Here is a 19,846-nt window from a genome sequence, read left to right on the forward strand (position 1 = left end):
CCCAATGAAAATCTTAACATTAGATCAGACCAAATTAAAGAATGAAAATCAATTATATTAACCATGAGAATGTATTAACATGAGTGTATTATAAGACTAAATTAAACATGGCAGTACACTTATTTGGTACTTAAGCACTGTCTTGGACAAATGGTTTTGGCAAGCAGACCAGTTGATGTTGGATCCTGAAGTCAATCCCACAAGGCGGAATAATCAAGAAGTTTAATGCAAAAATGTTTTATTAACGCAGTATAATTGCAATGTGATTACCTTACATCATTTAAAAAAGAAACTCCAGTGCAAGATACATAAAAAAGAAAGGAAAAAGGAAAGTCATGTATTATTTATCTACTGAAAACTTGTAATTTACATACGTTTTGGCTAGGCAAACACCCGACCCTTTTTGAAACAGTGCATACCGATAAAGATGTTGTATGCCTCAGACCTCTTCCATTCGTTTATTCAACATTAATATGAACTAGCTGATACCAGAAGCTACTTCATGATCTTGTAGATGAGCAGCTTTGACCACTCTTACATGCTCAGTTCCTTCAGTACCTTTCTTGGTACCTTTTCTGTTATGTACTGCTTATTTCAAACCTCCACACAAAAATACAGTGGGATTCACTTCTAGGTTCTGACTAACCCTACATTTATTCTTTGTGTGCTCTTTTCTTGTTTAGGATCATTATCCTGTAAAAAAAAAAAGTCCACATCTGCTTCAACCTAAGCTTTCAGATACATGGCCTCACATTACCTTCATGCGCCCTTTGATGTGAATTCATATTTGGATTGTTCATTATAAGCTGTGTGCTCCCAGAGGCAGTGAAATAAACCTAAGCCAGAACATTCTCGCCACAAATTGTATGAGGTTACATTGCCCCCCAAAATTGTCTTTGGCCTGGAAAAAAAACCAATCAAACCATGTTTACCGTTAGTGTAAGCAATGAACTCTATTTGTGCAGAAAAATTTATTCTAAAAGCCCTTGCCTTTGCATCTGTGTTCACCGACAAAATGTAGTTTTACTCTAAAATCCTCTTAGCCAAATTCAACCTTCTATGCAGCTTGATTTTATTCACTCTCTCCCTGATTGCAGAAAGATACATTTTGACCCTTACAGTTACCTGTAGATGCTGATATAAAATTTCTGGCTTTTTAGAGACTCTTTCGAACATGAAACAGCAAACACTTTGGAGTAATTCGATGGAGCGGCCAATCCTGGACAAACTGATAGTTCTTTACATGTATAATACTACTTATTGTGGGATTATTTATTTCAGATAATTTGGAGATCTTGTTTAAATCACCTACCAGACATAAAAGCATACATAATAATTTTTCTAAAGGCTACAGAAATCTCTTTAGGTCTATGTACGATGACCACACAAAATACATAAACACCTCACCTTGTCACAGGTCATAGTCTGTAGGGATGTGTTTAATTTTCATACCGTTTTTCAAGATTTAAACAATGTCCTTTTTATATGTGAGCTTATAAAATTTATTCACAGGGACTGTATCAAAGAGGATGAAGTGTTTGCTTTTTCAAATAATGAAATGAAAAATGTTGAAAAAAATCAGACATAGATTTTTGTTTTTCTCGTGTCTGTAGCACTCTGTGAATCAAGTGCAGCAATCTTTAGCTCAGGAGCTCTCTGAGACATTCTTAAATTTGTTTACAACTTTACAAAACATGTTTCTTGAAACATTTGTCTATAAAAGTCCTGATAATTGTGCATTAGCGTTTTTGTTGTGTCAGTCTACCGTCACATTCTTCACACGGGCTATGAAGCGCACAAAAAACAAGATCCTGTGAAATTCATGGCTGACAAAACTGACATTTTGCTCAGGCCTGTTATTGGGCTTATGCCATTTGAAGAGATTAAAAAAAAAGTCAGTGAAGGTCTCCAACTTGGTGTGGAAGGGTAGTAGTTACTGCACCATCTTTGGTATTGGGTTTGTCTTTGCCTTTCATGAAAAAGGTCAGCAGCTCGCCTTTCCCTTTGACATATATGGGCCCTCTTCGGATAAAACGAAAGCCGTACTCCTTCAGGATGTCATAGCAGTCCTCTACAACCTGAGGTCCAAGTAGAACATAGCATTTAGAAGAGATGGACACAATAAAAAGGATGCTTAAATTTGCTGCATCTTTGGTTTTGGGAACGTTTGGTTGTGCTACCTGAATGTTTCCCATCACTCCAGTTGACTCCATTCTGCTCGCCACGTTGACCGTGTTGCCCCAGATGTCATAGTGAGGTTTACGAGCTCCGATCACTCCGGCCAGAACTGCTCCTTTATTTAGACCTTAAGGGATCAAAAAGGAGACATGAACACATGTGCACATTTGCAGTTGGACACTCAGACTCACTCTCAGGTGCAAACACTGACCGATTCGTAGCATAAAGTTGTTGAAGGACTGCTTGTTGAGGTTGTTGAGGGTGACTTTCATGGCCAAGGCAAAGTCTGCCAGGTCAGCGAGGTGCTGCCAGCGCTCAATCAGCAACTGGTCCTCTGGCTGTAGACAACCAGTAAATAGCTCTTATAATTATTAGAATAATCACTTTAGATAAAAGGCTTCAACATATTGGTATAGACATATAATGCTGATGGATTATCACACCTTGCGGTTGCCATATCCATTTGTGTTGCTTTCTGGTGTGAGGCCTGACGCGGCCATGTAGGTGCTTCCAATCGTCTTGATCTTAGTAATGCACCTGAACTCGTCCCTGTCTAATAACTGGTGGGGAACGTGGACACTGATTAGTTTTACTTCCTGGTGTTACGTTCATGCTTTGAGGTCACGTTTAGTTTAGTGTACGTTTAGTGTGCAACATTGCCAGAACTCACGCTGTCAAAGTCGGAGATTATCTCATTGAGAATCCTCAGACACTCAATGCCCCCGTTATTGATGCTCTCCTCAGTGTAGAAATCAGAAAAATTGGGGATGGATGCAAACATTACCCCTATTTCATCATACCCCTGGCTGTACAGCTCCTACACAAAACAAATGACTTGTTGGGTCATAAAAAACAGTTTTTAAGCTTATTGCTACTAATATGTAATTATAAGATAGGCCACAAGATGGCACATTACAGCATCACCTGCGGTACCTTCATTACTTTAAGCTGCTTTTGAACAACTGTTTCTGCTGCTCACACAGAAGGTGTAAGCTCAAATGGTTTTAAATCGCAAAATGCTGTTTAATATGGCTTCTCCTCCATTCTCACTCATGTTGTTTTCTCTCCCTGACTCCTATGGTAACAAACTCAACATATATACCTCGTCTCTTTTTTTAGTGCCCAGAAAGTGTTTTGCCACATGCTCTGGCAGCATGTTGGTGACCAACGCTTCATTCCAGCGTCTCATTTCAAAGACTCTCTCTTTCTGATCGTGCACGCCAATCTTCCACAGAAATAGTTTCCTTGACTGTTGCTCCAGCTGCACACAGACACGCAACAGAGACAGAATTAATGACATATTTTGAGAGAAACCCATTATGGAAAAATTAGAATTTTGTTGAACAACATTTTCTTGTTCTAACCCTCCGGGTGTTACATAGATGTGACACTCACGTGGCGTGCAAAGAAGTAAAAGCCAATCATCATAACAATAATCATCACTGTCATGAGGTACTTGGACGGCACTATCAATGTTCTGAAAATACAAAAGTGGGATACCATTAGAGACAATACTGTCATTAACAGTGCTGAAAAAAAGTAATTGGCCCCTTAACCCTTAACTGGTTGTGCCACCCTTGGCAACAAGAACTGCAATCAAGCATTTGCAATAACTGGCAAAGAATCTTTCACATCACTGTAGTGAAATTTTGGTCCAGTCTTCTTTGCACACTTGTTTTAATTCAGCTACACTGGAGGGTTTTCAAGCATGAACGGCCTGTGTAAGGTCACGCCAAAGCATCTTAAGACGATTTATGTCTGGACTTTGTCTAGGCCACTCCAAAACCTTCATCTTGCTTTCTTTGAGCCATTCAAAGGTGGATCTGCTGGTGTTTCAGATCATTGTTCTGCTGCATAACCCAAGTGTGCTTGAGCTTCATGGCAGGAATTCATGGTCAGACTTCAGGATTTTCTGGTAAAGAGCAGAATTCATGGTTCCATCAGTTACAGCAAGTCGTCCAGGTCCTGAAGCAGCAAAGCATCCCTGGACCATCATGCTACCACCACCATGTTTGGTGGTATGATGTTCTTTTTACGAAAAGTGTTAGTTTATACCAGATGGAACAGGACTCAAACGTTCCAAAAAATGTAACTTTTGTCTCATCAGTCCACAGAGTATTTTCCCAAACGTCTTGGGGATCATCAAGATGTTTTTTGTAAACTATGAGATGTTCTTTATCTTCTTTTTGGGTTATTATTACTCAAGTTAGCATTGTCTAATAACTATTCAAATTTGTTTGATCATATGAACTATGTAAGTATGACAAATCTGGAACAACCTAAAAAAAACAATAAGGAGTCAACTACTTTTTCACAGCACTGTAGACACAGCAGCAAATCCAACCTAAAGCAAAACACCCAGAATAACCTAAAAGAGACATCTATCGATGATTAGTCATTTCTCACCTGTAGGAGGCAAACTGCATGTAATCATACAGATCATATAGGTCCCGCCAGCTGTAGATATTAACGGCTCCAGTTGCTGTGACAACCAGCACCATGAGGCCTAGTTTAATCAGGTGGCTCACTTGCACCAACATGGTTGTTGCAATGAGTGACATCACAGCCATGAAGCTGTAGTGCTTCGGATTATCTGCACAGCCTCCGTCACCGAGCGACTCCAACATCGGACCAGACGTGCTGTTGAAGATCCGAAGGGATGGAGGTGCACAACTTAACTGCAACACAATGAAAAGAAAAAAAATCCACTCACTCCAACTGGCAGAAAAATTGACAACTTCACGTTTTGAGCTAAAACTTGTGCCTATGTCGAGAATAACCCGAATATGACAACAGTAGTAGTAAAACATGCTCGGTTGTTTTATTTTTTCCTTCATTTTCTTCAAAGGGCGACTGTCACTTCTACATGACAGCCTAGCAGAGAAATGAACGCTCTCTTTAGCATTCGCTATTCTCTTCAGCCCACAAAGGCAGCAGCGTGTGTAGCAAGTTGCTCCTATGGGGCTGTGACAAATGAGCCAGCAGGCAGCAAGACAGACAACTAATAGACCCCACTGGGATCATACTGTCAGACACATAAAAGGCAGCGATAGTCTGATGAGGACAAAGTAGGAACACACTTATGGAAAGTCGAATGCACACACACTCAGATTGGGAGCTATGATGTTGTACATTAATCCCAACTGGAGTTTCCTGGAAACTGATTGTATGTGTTTTCCCGTTATGACATTAAGTTATATAACGAAATGACAAAAGCGTTTATCCATATTGCCACGATTACGGACATGCACACATGCAGCTTTACCAAGTTTCTTGAAGTCGTACCATGTCAGCGATCACAGCCATGGTTAGAACAAATATGCTTGCCATGGCCCACGTGTTTCTCGCCCATCGTGTGCGATCAATCCACATTGAGAAAGATACCAACCTCTTGGAGAACATCTGTGATAAGAAAATGTTAAAAAGGTGGCCATCTTTTATATAGTGTAGTGTAAACTGTAGAACTTTCATTCTGTCCTGTGCGACAATAAAATCAGTACTGCTTTGAGAAAAATTCCTTATCAATTGTAAAAACCAATCAAAATGCTAAATATCACTTAGCTAAAGCCCTGCGAGAATACATTTTTTACAGGACTGAATTCAGTGCTCTGAAAAGCTAAGTACACCCTTAATGCTTCCATAGGACTTAAGACCTTAAGAAGCAGCAAAGTGCTGCAAATCAAATGCACATGATTAGCAAGTGTGAGCACCTCTATAAAAGCAGAGGTTTCGTCAGCTTGCTGATTTGGAGCATTCAGGTGTGTGTTAACACAATGGCACAATCTTTCCAGTAGTGGACGTCCCAGCAAATTCACCCCAAGGTTAGACTGTGCAATTCTCAGAAAACTGCAAAAAACATCAACAAAAAACCAGGAGCTACAGTACATCTCAGACTCCACAGATCTCAGTTAGCATGTTAAAGTTCATGAGAGACCATTTAGAAATAGACTGAACAAGTAGATCTTATTTGGAAGGGTTGCCAGCAAAAAGCCTCTTCTCTAATTGCAACTTAAAAATAACACAAAACTTCTGGAACAACATCCTTTGGACTTTTGGACATCAATATGGAGATGTACAGCTGTATTGCACAAGACTGTATTTGGCAAAAACCAAGCACAATATATCAGCATAAACACCTCAACTGTCAACCACAGTGGTGGAGGAGTGATGGGCTTGTTTTGCAACCACGGGACCTGAATACCTTGCAGTCACTGAGTTGACCACAAACTCCACTGTATAGCAAAGTTTCTAGAGTCCAACTGGGTTGTTCAACAGGATGAGCCAGGCACAGCAGCAACAGAAAAGCTGAAAAAGAAAAGAATCAAGGTGCTGCAATGACCTTGTCAAAATCCAGACTTCAACCTGACTGAAATGCTGTGGCGGGACGTTAAGAGAGCTGTGCATGAACAGTGCCCAAGAACCTCAATGAACTGAAGTAACATTGTATAGTAGAGTGGGCCAAAGTTCACACCCAATGATGTGAGAGACTGATAACATCAGACTGTTACTTCAAGGTATTGTTGCTAAGGTTGCTCTAAAACCTATTGAATCATGGGGTGTACTTAGTTTTTCACATCACCATAGTTTTTAGGCTCTACATTATTGTTAGAGAGCTTTGAACATACTAATCAAAGGCATTTAGCAATTAATTGGTTACCATTGTCGACAATTTACAAAAAAATTACGTTTCCTTTTTAAAAAAGATTTCTCACCCTGGGGAAGATGGCTGCCAGGGAGCATACTGTGAGTATTAGCAGCAATACCTGTCCTACTGCGAGAGTCACATAGTTCACAAACAACCTAGAAGGAGAACACACATCATCAGACAACGTCCTACAATTTCTAATAAATTATCATGTGCTATCACTACAACAATACATTGGTCCCAGCTGTTACAGGGTGAGAGTCGGGGTATACCCAGAACAAGTGTATAGCAGGGCTAACACAGGGAGACAGACAACCACACATGCTCATACTCATTTAGTATCACCAATTCACCTAACATGGAAGTGTTTGGACTGCTGGAGGAAACCGGCACAGTTACACGGAGAACATGCAAACTCCACATACAAAGGTCTGCTGGGAGGTGATGGTGCTGCACCGCTGTGCCACCCATGCTATAAAGTGACACATACATGATACATAAACTCACAGTGGGTCTATGAAGACCTCCATTGCTGTGATGAAAAGGAGTACAATCATGCAGCAGGAGAAGGCTGCTCCGCTCCTCCTCTCCTTCTCTGAGGAGTAGTGGTCCTCCAACTTTCCATCCACAAAACGGAGAGAAACGGGGTTGATCTCATGATCCTTCATTCTGTCAAAAATGCAGTGAGATTTAGCAGGTAGAAAAGAACATTTTGAAGGACATGGATACTAAAAAGGGGGGATGGGACACCGATTGAGGAGATGCATGTGGGTTACTTCACTGAGTTTGTTTCTTTTCAATTCCTGGAACACCAAATCCGATTTCTTTGATTTAGTCTTTAAAATGAATCCTTTTATTGCACTTTTTAAAATTAAATTTATTTAAAGTTTCTTTTTTCTTACATTTTTTGAGTCTCTCTCTCCAGCAGCTCCTGCTGGAGTCGTCTGTTGATGGTTTGTTCCTCGGCTCTGTTAGTCATCTAAGGTTGCCAGTAATGCAAAGAGAAACGCATCAGATACAGACAACATTACCAAGTGAAGCTTTCTCTTTTATAATTGAAAGAAATAATTCACATAATTTATCTTTTTATAAACATATAGATAGGCCTTACTCATGTATACACAAGTAACAAAAAACTTTAATCTTTGGTTACTGAAATGATGACTGGCAGCTGTAATTCACCTCCTTTTTAGACTCAGTAGGTGTGGACTGTTGTGAGACTGCATTCCCATTGGATGCTGTGGTGTTGATCAACTGTTTGGAATTTCTATTGGTCAATGTACCAGGTGTCTGAGGAGGAGAAGCAGATACAACATCTGTTAATATTACATCAATAACAAAAACAAAAAATGTTCATTTAATTGATTTGATTTATTTTGTATGGGATAAAGGAACAAGACACTCACATTTCCATTGAGTCCATTGGCTTTCTGCTTAGGAACTAGAACTAAGTAAGTGTCAATGCCTTTCTCCAGCAGGTACTCACACCTCTCTCCACCATTCCCCGGCTCCAGTTCAAATTCCCCATGCAGACTGTCTTTTGTGGTCTGGGAAATATGCACTCTCCTAGATAGCATACAAAACTGTGAATTTTAGAAAAAAAAAAAAAGAACTGCTCTCAGACACACACTACGCAGACACCAAGGAAGCGCACAATTTTCCTACCCAGGAATCCCTCCAGATTCCATTTTATTGGCCACAGTGACATCTGTGGACCAAACATCAAACTGCCAGCGTTTCTGCCCGAGTACTCCTCCCAGCACGGTGCCGGTGTGGACGCCCACGCGCATGTCAACCTCTGTTTGTGTCTTTTCTCGAACGTACCTAGACCATGAGAGAAATCAGGGGGTCACTGGAAAATTAACTGTTGCTCATATTGTTAAGCAGCTTTAAACTTTTAATTGAGCCTTTCCTCTCTAGTTTTTTTCTCTCTATGTGGTGACTTCCTTTCTCCATTATTTTGTCTAAGCTTTTTTTTTTTTTTTAAATTTACAGTTTTAATTCTAATGTTTTAATAATAATGTTTTCATTGTGTTTTCCTCCCCTATTCCTAATTAGTAAAGTCACTACTTACGAGATGGCTTTTACCATAGCCAGGCCCATCTTTATAGAACACACGGCATGGTCCTCCCTGAAGTCAGGAACACCACAGATGCAATAGTAACAGTCTCCAAGAATCTTAATCCTCAGCTGATGATGTTCCTGTAATGTGAGATCAGACACGGATGTTTATCTCAATAACAGAAAGGTACTGGTACTATAACTCAGGCAATCCAATAATGTCATTTTATAGTCTCATAAACACTTCTCAGAACATAATTCAGAAAAAAGATGTTTGCAGAAATCAAGAAATTGTGTCATCTCATCGCTTTGTCTGGCAGAGTGGCTTGAGTTCTAATTCACAATATGCAGTGGTTGGTTAGTTTATAACTTTGATAACTGCTAAGACTTTAAGTAAGGGGTGAGTCTGCTTCAATTGACAGGTGTGCACACACAGAGCTGTAGCTGATGACTGTCTGCTATTAACTGGACCTCTACACACTGTGTATAGCATTTTCGAGGAATTATCTGAAAAATAATATTACTTCTTGTGTTGTACAAATCACCCAAAAGGTTTGTGCTTCAGTTTTGGTGAGCATATTTTTCATATTTTATAAGCCTGTTACTTAGTTAGCAGTAATTAGCATATATCTGTATCTGCTGTATAGTTTATGGATGTAGCCTGCTAACCAACGCTGATGACTCAGCATATACCCATTTCCAAACCAACAATGTGGCAGTCAAAACATTAATGTTAAGGTTTTAAAATGTCTAAAACCAATGGGTGGTGTCATGGTGGCTACTAGCTTTACAGAGTCTGTCTGTGCACATGTAGCAGAGTAGCATTCCAGCCAAGCAGAAACTGGGTGCTAACTACAATGGAGGCTAGAGAATAAGTTAATGAGGTTGTTACACCAAGTCAAGCTAGCATAGAATTTTGTTACATTTCTCTACCAACAATAATTCAGAAATATCCAGTAGTAATATATCTTAACAATAGACTCACTGACAACTTTATTAGGCACAGCCGTTCAACTGCTTGTTAATACATAAGTTCAAATGGAGCATCAGCATGGAGAAAAAGTTTGATTTAAGTGACTCTGAAGGTGGCATGGTTGTTGGTGTCAGACAGGCTGGTCTGAGTATTTCAGAAACCGCTTATCTACTGGGATTTTCCCACCATCTTTAGAGTTTACAGAGGAAAAAAAGAAAAATATCCACTGAGCAGCAGTTCTCTGGACAAAAATGCCTTGTTAGTTTTAGATGTCAGATGATAAAACAACACATTGTTTCAAGCTAAGAGAAAGGCAACAGTAACTCAGATAACCAAATCTTTACAAACAAGGTATGCAGTAGAGCATCTCAGGAGGCACAACAGATCTAACCTCGAAGAAAACTGGACAGCAGCAGAACACCACACCGGGTGCCACTGCTGTCAGCTAAGCAGAGGAAGCTGAGGGTACAATTAGGCTCAACAAAAAGACTGAGAAGTTGTTGCCTAATGTGATGAGTCTTGATTTCTGCTGTAACATAGGGCTGGTAGGGTCAGGATTTGGTTTAAATAACATGAACGTATGCATCCAACGTATGCATCCTTGTATTGTTAGTGTAATGGTATGGAGGACATTTTCTTGCCAATCTTTGTGCCCTTACTACTAATTTAGCATTCTTTAAACTCCACAGCCCACTAGAGTATTGTTACTGACCATCTCCATCCCTCTATAACCACAGTGCACCCATCTTCTAATGGTTGCTTCAAAGAATGTCACAAAGCTCAAACAATCTCAAACTGGCTTTTTGAACATGCCAATGAGTTCACTGTACTCAACTGGTCTCCACAGTCACGTGCACCTTTTGAATGAGGCAGAACTGAAGATTTGCAGCTGACAAATGTGGATCAAATGTGTGATGTTATCATGTCAGTATGACAAAAAGTCTCTGAGGAATGTTCCAGCACCGTGGTGAGACCACTCTGATACTCACTGCTGCCAGTTTATCAAAGCGAGCAAACAGTTCATTGAGCAGCTTTACAAGCTCCTGGGCGCTGCAGGCTGAGGACAACTGGGTGAAGCCCACAATGTCTGCAAACAGGATGCTGCAATAAAAGTGGATGATTAAAAATAATGTAACACTTTCTTGTTGCAAAAAATATTGTGAAACAGATGTTTGATCAAATTAAAAAGTCTTTTTTTTTTAGTGATCCAGACCTAACGTTTTCATGGCGGTACATGTACATGGTGTTGAACTGCTGCTGCTGCCGGACTTCGTTCTGATTTGCCTGGTTCTTCATGCCCTGCAGCATCTCATCAGCAATGTGTTTGGGCAGGATGGACAGTAATAGTTCCTCCTACATAGAGCAAGATTTGAAAGAAGGTGCGAGATGTGAGAAATAGGAAAAGAAAAGTCATCCCTATTTCTGTATGTGTAAAGAAAGTGTACAAATTTACATTTTATTTTCCTCTTAGCTCTCAAGAATCCCGTCAAGTGGTCAGATATGTCCTAACTCTAACTGGTTGGTTGTTTTCCATCTTTGACCCAGTCTCCCACTGAAAAGGCACGGTGGGAATACTATCTCTCCTCTGTCTCTTCCTTTGTCTTTTTGCCTCCCCATCCGTATCCGCACGTCCCTCGCTTTTCACCATCTTTTCCACCCCTTTTTCAAACAACTCTCAAGAGTCTGCTGTCTTTGTTTTGCAAATAGTCACAGGCAGGCGTGACAGTGTCTTAAAGGGAAGAATTAAATGCTTGGTGACAATAACTGCACATTTGTATCATCTTTCAATCTGTGATGATGGTGAGCAATTGCCAGTTTTTTCGCAATTTGCGATTGCTGTTAGATACATTACCGCCGTTTCTTTAATTTAACACCTCTTCTAGCTGAGATAAGCCTTCATAACAGATTAATATTGATGCCACAGAAGGTAAAGCATGGCATAGTGGCTGTAAGGAACACAAAAGAGCAAGCTTAAAGGATTTACAGCAAAATGGTGACCTGAATGCAGCTTGAGGTTTGATTAAAATGAAGAAGTAATAAACAGGCTAACATATAATAAAAAGTGAAATAAAAAACATAATTCCTTTTTAAAATGCTTCATTGGGAAACATGTCCTCATGTCTGTTGGCTGGCAAAGTGCTAAAGGGACCTTATTGTGTCAGGTCCCTGACGGTGGCTGCGCTGGTGAAAACAACCGCCTCTCTAACAACCTATTAGTCCTGAGCTGAGCAAAACATCCTGTAATTAATCAGTGTGTTGCATCTCACCCTTCTATTTGTGTACTTGTGCATTTGTGGATTTGTTTGGCCAAAAATAAGAAAATGTGTTCACTCACCAAAGAAAATGTGCACGTGGGTATGGGTAATATACCTGCTGAGTGCTCTGCTCCTCCAGTGTTAGTTTCACCTCCAGTGACTGACGAGCTTCCAAAAATGCTGTCCTGTACTTCCTGTCTGCCATGTAGTACGACATCACACCCACTATGATGGCACACAGGTACAGCACCACGTTGGCTAGCAACTGAAAAAGAGGAGAAAAGTGCCACAAAAGTGTTTGTGTGGACAATAATAATATGCATTATAATAAAGAGTATATTTATAAATATTATTATAATTTCATCATCATCTCAACTGCTGAAATGAATTTACCAAATATGGGTAAACAAAGCATTTATCTTAGCTTATATATAAGATAAACCTAACGTGTGAATATGATGTGTGTATATATTGTATTTATATATGTTTATATTATTTCTACATTGAAGTGGATGCCAAATTTCATTTTTATTTGAGTAATGTACTTTTCAGTGACAATAAATTGAATCTAATCTAAAGATCAGTTTGTGGAAACTGACTTTTAACTTTTAGATGCAATTTTGTTTCCAAATTGCTCAAAACAACATTATTTGGGATGTAGTGCAATCACACATGGTGTATTCATATGCACTCTCATTATAAATTGAGACTGCGTTTAAAATAATATTATATCTGACTTATATATATTTACCTTTGGGGCCCTAAAACCAAGTGTGGCAAAAAGACAATAAATGTGAATGGAAGGAAATTAGTTTGCATTAACAAAACACTGCACAAAATCGAAAAAACAAAGGGGTTTTATTTACCGCAGTGAATTATGAATTTATTTACTATGCATAATCCAAACCCACTTTACCTGTCACACCTCTCCACTTGGGTATTAGGCCCTGAAACAGTGTGAGGCCCCTTAAATTTTGCACTGTTTGCATAATGGTCTTACTGTGGTACCAGTGCTCTAGCCTGGTGAAGGTCTGGTGCAGCCTAGTAAAAAGAAAAACTTACAACATGCATAAATTTGGGTCCTGGATGGAAACCACTGCCCTAGAATCAAATGTACACACATCTAATATCACACTTTCTGCTTTTCTTTTTTGTTGTTGTTTGTTTTGCATTCACAAACGTTTTAAAGTCCTAGCTGCTTTATTCCTTGTGAGTTTACCAGACATTTACCTGTCTGACCAGCATCGCCCCCTGCGCGCCATCCTTAAACTTCTGAGCCACCGTGATCCCCAAAACCAGAGTGTGAATCCCGCACGAGAGGACAGCGAGGAGAAGCAGGGCCACCAGGTTCAGTGGCAAAGTTAGAAAGCAGGAGAAAATGAAGAAAGTCTGCCAGCCCACCGAGTCACTAGCATGTGGGAAGCGCTCGTAGTTTAGTCCCATGTAACACAAAACATGCACGGTGACCATCAGCCACAGTATGTAGGCCACTGCTCCGCGCCACACAGGTGATGCGGGGAGTTTCTGCAACCAGCACAACACGTAGAGCGCAACGTCTGCAGTCAGCCCCACAGCTGCCACCACCACCATCGCCAGTTTGTCCTCAGTGTACACAACCGCACACATGATGATGACGAAGCTGTTGAAGAGAGCGGCGAACATCACCAGCACTAGCAGGTTCTCCTGTCTCTGCCGACGGAAGTAGTTCTGATAGATCCTTTCCAGCGACTCGGGGGTAAAGGTGAGGCGCACTGCGCGGGGCAGGCAGCGGCAGCAGCTGGACTGCACTACGGTCACTTCACGCCTCCGACCCACGTCACGGCCCGGATCACTGGAAACCTGGGCCGAGTACTCCACCGAGTACTCTGCAGACTGCTCCGTGTCCATTGTGCGGACCCGGTTCAGAGACATGCTTCTTTGTTAAAGGTTAATCCTCTTGGTTAGTGGAATACTGTTACAACACTAATGTGAAAATCCACGGAAAAGTTGTGACGTGCCCCATTACTGTTTGATTTTTTTTGCAGCTGACCGCATGATCAAAGTTTTCATGATTTTTAAAGGCTCTTCCAAACGAGACAAAAACATTTAAATCAGAAAATAACTCCATTCCATTCTTCAGTTCAGTCCCACCATGAAAAGTGGCTTACCTTTTAATTTAGAGTTAGTGCCTTCAAATACAAAAATACATTTAAGATAGAGGAGATTCTCAGAGCCTCTAGTTCCCAGGCAGGTGAAGTCTCATTTGTCATCGTTGTAGATCTACTAAATCAATATCAATCCAAAATATAATATTTTCAGAGAGACTTCTGTAAACTTTACTCTGGTTACTTTTATCTGCCTAAACACATCAGTTCTAAGATGCTCTTCCGTCTTCTGATCATTTTCTGTCTCTCTCCTGCCTCCCCCCTTCTCTGAGTGCTTCTGTTACTGTTGCTAAGACGAAACCAAAGAAACTGCCAGCGTGCAGTCATGTCTTGGGAAATGTGGCAGTGATGCTGTGAAGAGCTTAGAAAAAAAGAAATAGAAAGAGGACGATTAAGGTCACTGAAAGAAAAAAAGAAAGCTTTCTGATGTTTTTATTTAACACTGGTATCCACAACAGCACGTTAAAACACAAGCATTTTATCTATATAACAGATACCATGCCTTATGACACTGCATTTAATGTTTTTGCCTCAAGTTTTTTACTTGCAAAAATGCAACACAAGAACATTTACAGACAGATGTAAACTTAGGCGTCAATCAGTCTCTGTGAGCGTTTGTGGTTGGTGGTGATTTTCCTATCATGCCGCTTAGAGCGCTCCCCAAAGCCAACACTATGGCCGTTAGGACTCCCACAGTCCCCAGTTTCCCCAGAGCTGCAGTGCCCAGCGCTGCAGCCCCAAGTGCCCCGGCTCCAATAGGTGCTGCTGCTGCGGTGACCGTTTCCATGCCGATTTCTTTTATTAGCACAGGCCCCGTGAGGAGGCCCCTTTGCAGATTCACCTCAGTGTGGAACGGGCTCTTTGGTGCACCCAGAACAAATGCCCCTACCGCAACAAGGGTGATTGTTACAAGTTCTGATGCGGTGAACGGACTTGCTTTAAGTAACTGGCATTCTGCTGCCACAACTGCACCGATGATGACAGAACCTAAAACTGCTAAAGTTGAATTCCTTGACTGAAATGCCCGTCTTGCTGCAACACTTGCGGCTCCAAGTGAGACCCCTGCAGCTGTGGCCGCCCCTAGCGTCCCTGCTGTGCTGCCTCTGGCCCCTAGAGAGGAGCTCCACTGCAGAATGGCTCTCAAAGCCACTGATGTCATTATAGCAACTCCCAAAGCGACCTTTCCAGCCACCTCTGGACCCAGTCCGACCATGGCCACAGTTCCCAGGCCAGCTCCAAGCAGCGCCGCAGACAGATAGGCCACCCAGAGGACTGACTGCAGCATCACAACAACCTCTTCTTTTGACCCGTCTACTGCTTCACCTGCCCCTAAACCCACAAAAAATCCCAGAATCCCCACAAAAACAGAGTAGAAGAATATTCTCTCCAGCAGTTTGCATCCAGTTTTAGATTTGGGTCTTCGAGGGACTGTTAGTAGCCTTCGAAGGACAAAGAGGACAACGATAGTCAGAATCATGCTAATGAGTCCAAAAAAGGCTCCCAACTGTCCATACACTACACTGAGGTATAGAGTAGTGAAGATGATCAACAGAGCTGTGGTCATGTCGTTAATGTTGGAATACGAGTAGACGAAAAGGACCAGAGCACCTTGCACCACAATGTAGATCCACGGTGGAAGGACGCCCGCTAACAATCCAGTAGTGACAGCACCTACCACAACAGAGGCTCCTGTTGTGGCCTCTGCTAACCAGGGCAGTCTCACTCCAACTTTACTCAACAGTGTCATCACCATGGCAGCGAGGAGGAAACCACTTCCAAGACATAAGAGTACTGAGGTGAACACGAGGCATGCCATCACTACTGCAACACCAGTGGAACCGGCCCGTCCAGCAGCCAGAGTTGCAACGTTAAGCAGGAGGCCATCTTCAGTCAGAGTGGGTTCAACTGCAAATAATGCAGCTTCTCCGAACACAAAACCTGCTGCTCCACTTCCAACGAGGGCTGACACCACACCTGAAATAAAAAAGGAGTTAATGTCAAGTACTGTCTACTGTTTTACACTTGAAAGCAAATGTAAGCACTTCTAAGTATATGCATTCAGTTTGTATTACTCTAGTAGTCATCTGGAATAAGGTTTCCTTTCTAGAAAAGTGTTTTCATCCCACAAAATTTTACCTGACTTCATAAAACATAAACAACCACTAGAAACTAAAAAGGGATTTGTTCCTCATTACATTGCTTCTCTGTTATATTTAAGAGGGGAAAATAGAGTTGTAGTCAGAAGTTGAGATCCACTTATCATGGGCAAGCATGTCATAATCATTTTGGGTTTGTAATGATTTCTTAGACTTTCTTTTTCCAGGGTGTAATTATTGAGCAGCATACATTATTAATGACTGCAAATACAAGAATTGGGTGCACAAGTTTGAATTGAAGTTTGAATCTCGAGTCCACACAAGGAAAATATATACATACACAATCATCTTTTAATAAGTGGTGCTGAACGTCTTTACTTGAGAAGGTAAAGGCTTATCAACTTCTCGTTGGTGATCATGATTGACTATAACAAGCAATTTCTGTTTTCTAGCTTAAAAAGGATTTCTCTGACAGAATTCACTGGATTGACAAGTTGAGGTCTGTTAAAGCCATTTCTAAACAACCTCAGATTTCAAGTTCATCAGCTCAAACAATGCTATTTAAGTATAGAGTAAAAAGTGTCACCACTTTGCCAAGGTGTGAAAGAAGACTCAAACTGCCACCCTCAGATGAGAGGAAATAGGTTAGGATGTTCAGAAATAACCCAGGAACCACAAAGGCTCAAGCCTGCCATGAACAGGAAACTGCATCACCAGTGTCACTATCCACAGTGAAGCCAGTTTTACATCACCATGGGTGAGAAAACCCTGCTTCAAAAACTAAAATTGGCATCTGCCAACATGGACAAGCCAAATGCCTTCTGGAGGCAGGTTTTATGGCAAAACGAGATAAAGACTGAGATATCTGGCCATAGGGCTGTTCGATATAACGATATATATCGGTGATGATATAAAAACATCTATCGTTTGATTTTGCGCTATCGTTTGTTTCGTGGTGTTGCAAAATAAACTGTTTACGGCAATATTTTTTCATCGTTTTGATGGTCACTGTAGTGGCTATATTAATTTCTTAAAGTTCTCTCTTTCTCTTATATTTAATATAACCACACTACTGACGGATAAGCGCCTGTTTTTATGCGTTGTTGTTAGCGACAGCGACGGTAACGCCTTCGCGTGTCCGCTTGTGTATGTTCCACATAAACCTTTCACAATAAAGCTCAAGATCCTGTTGAGACTTTTCAAAATAAACTGAATCACGTGAAAGAGCAGATTATTTACGGATGAGAAGTAAAAAAGAGCCGCCAGGTGCTAAAAAAAATAAACCTTAGACTCAAACGTTAGAACAGGCAACCCGCAGCACGCCGTGTAATAAATACAAAGAAAACGGCGGCCGTTACAACTTATGTCTAAAAATGTATCGTTTCATGCATCTGTTAAAACACTCGACTCCAGGTAAAGGACGCGCAGCTGGAAACACTTCACGCAAGTCGAGCTGCCCGAGATTCACAGAATTTACAGAAAATGTTAAATTTTTGTGATTTATATTGTTATCAGGACGATAGAATTCTTATATCAGGATATGAGATTTTGGTCATATCGCACAGCCCTATCTGGCCACAGTTACAAGACACATAATTGGAGGAGTAAAGGTGAGGCTTTCAAGAATGCTGTACCAACTGTCAAGCATGGTGGTGGTAGCATCATGCTCTGCTGCCAGTGGTACTGCCACGTTGCACAAATCGGGTGTTCCAACTGGACAACAATCCGCAAAACACATCAAAACTGGTTTCGGAATGGATAAAGCAGGCTAACATTAATAATCTGGAATGGTCTTCTAAAAGTGCCGACCTCAACCATGTCAAAAATGTGTGGACTATGCTTGAATTCCAGTTCTGTGTCAGTAAACCAACCACCTGAAATTAACTCTAATTTCTTCATAAAGATTCAAATATCCAGCCAGAATTGTGTCAGAAGCTTGCTACCAAAAGCATGTGGTGGAAGTGTAATATTAGTGGAGATGTATGTATATATATTTGAGTTTGTATGTACTTTTGACTGTGTGTGGATCTGAGAAAATTCAAAAGAAATGTAAACATTTTGTACTCAATTCTTGTTTTTAAAAGTTGTTAAAGATGTATGCTGTACAATCATTCCACAGTAGAAAAAATGGTTCAAAGGGAATCTTCATAAGCCCCAAATTACCATGTAACTCATACCCATGATGACAGTGATCACAAATGCAGGTTTGACTTCACTTGTTTATCTGACAGCTACAATTTCAGGAAGTTGAAACTAGGAAGTCTGTTTATTTCAGTTGGCCCATTATTTGCAAGAGGTCACCACGGGTGGATTAAATGCTATTATTTATGTGTAATGTTCCACATTTACACTGCGATACTGCAAGTTTGCTAACTTGTATGCGGAGATTGTTCTGCACATGCGCAAACCTGCTCCTGTCACTTTAAAGGGAAAATGAAAACGAGTGGACGACAGCAAGTTGAAACCAGGAAGTCTGTTTAAACGCAAAAAAGGACAAAAAAAAGTTTCAACAGACCAGCTACCCACCCTGAAGTCTATATCAATAGAGACCGTTTTTTTTTAACCAAATGAGAGATATTAAACCCTCGTCTGCAATTGTTTTCATTTAGTTAGCTCTGGAGCATGCCTGCAGTTTTTACATCCGTGTGATATAACCATTGGGTCCAGTACATAAAGGTAGCTGCTGTATGGATTTTTAATATACTGTTTAAACCCCTGGTTTATTTAATTTTAAGTAGTTTTTGCAGCTTAGTATCTTACCCAGGCTTGCGTCTGCCATGTTTCCCTGTGTAGCAGCTCACAGGTTTCACCGTTTCCTGTTCGATGTCACGTTTGACACACCGTGGTCTGAGCCAATCAGAAAAACAAAAAAGCTGCGCGTGTCAGTGCGTCACCAATAGTCCAGTGTAAAAAAAACAAAAAACAAACAGTAAACAACTGTAACATATACAGTAATATACAAATCTTTTTGGCCATCTTTTATATTTTGCTTCAAAGCAGCCTGAATTTCGTCCTTTTTTTTTTAAAGCTTTCTAAACGTTTTTCAGAGTTTTTCTTTGTACATGAGCTACAGCAGAACGCTGCTGCAGGATTTATCATCTATGAATTTTTAGCAACTTTCGAAGCAACTAAATCCAGGTTTTGTGGTTCCAAATTTTGTATTCCAAGTGCTCTTCCTGCCGGATGTGGATATGTTTACATATTTGCTGTAATAATTCTAATAATAGAACTTCCTCTCTGAGGAAGAAGCAGTAGTTATTATGTTCATCACATATGGACATCACCAGGATTGTAACTCCAAATGAGAGGTGAAGGCTACCACAATCTATGGCTTTTATGAAACAACATTGTATGAATGATTTGATCACATTTAACATCACCTCATTAAACATAAACAGTTCAAAACTGGAATAGGTGTTTTTTTTTGTTGTTGTTAGATCAAATTAGCTACAAAACTGAGGTAAATAAACCGCAATTGCAGGTCTCCCCGGCGG

The 19,846-nt window shown here is 40.7% G+C and overlaps 1 protein-coding gene across 1 annotated transcript; it reads right to left on the reverse strand.

Moving 5' to 3' along the window:
• Window positions 1-135: 135 nt before the first annotated feature.
• LOC102293127 (adenylate cyclase type 3) lies at window positions 136-19,250 on the reverse strand. Its single transcript, XM_005914290.3, has 21 exons — window positions 19,113-19,250; window positions 13,343-16,230; window positions 12,228-12,377; window positions 11,071-11,210; window positions 10,847-10,958; window positions 8,898-9,025; window positions 8,489-8,647; window positions 8,230-8,389; window positions 8,006-8,113; window positions 7,726-7,802; window positions 7,331-7,492; window positions 6,891-6,978; window positions 5,464-5,580; window positions 4,585-4,856; window positions 3,574-3,655; window positions 3,281-3,439; window positions 2,849-2,995; window positions 2,622-2,738; window positions 2,390-2,516; window positions 2,181-2,305; window positions 136-2,078 (listed from the first exon to the last, which is right to left on the reverse strand). Exons 2-21 carry the CDS (start codon window positions 14,021-14,023, stop codon window positions 1,896-1,898), a joined length of 3,294 nt encoding a protein of 1,097 aa, XP_005914352.1. The 5' UTR covers window positions 14,024-16,230; window positions 19,113-19,250; the 3' UTR covers window positions 136-1,895.
• Between the last annotated feature and the right edge of the window lie 596 nt (window positions 19,251-19,846).

Source organism: Haplochromis burtoni, unplaced genomic scaffold, assembly GCF_018398535.1.
Source record: "Haplochromis burtoni strain Fernald_Lab_line unplaced genomic scaffold, NCSU_Asbu1 Contig_8, whole genome shotgun sequence".
Classification (NCBI taxonomy): domain Eukaryota; kingdom Metazoa; phylum Chordata; class Actinopteri; order Cichliformes; family Cichlidae; genus Haplochromis; species Haplochromis burtoni.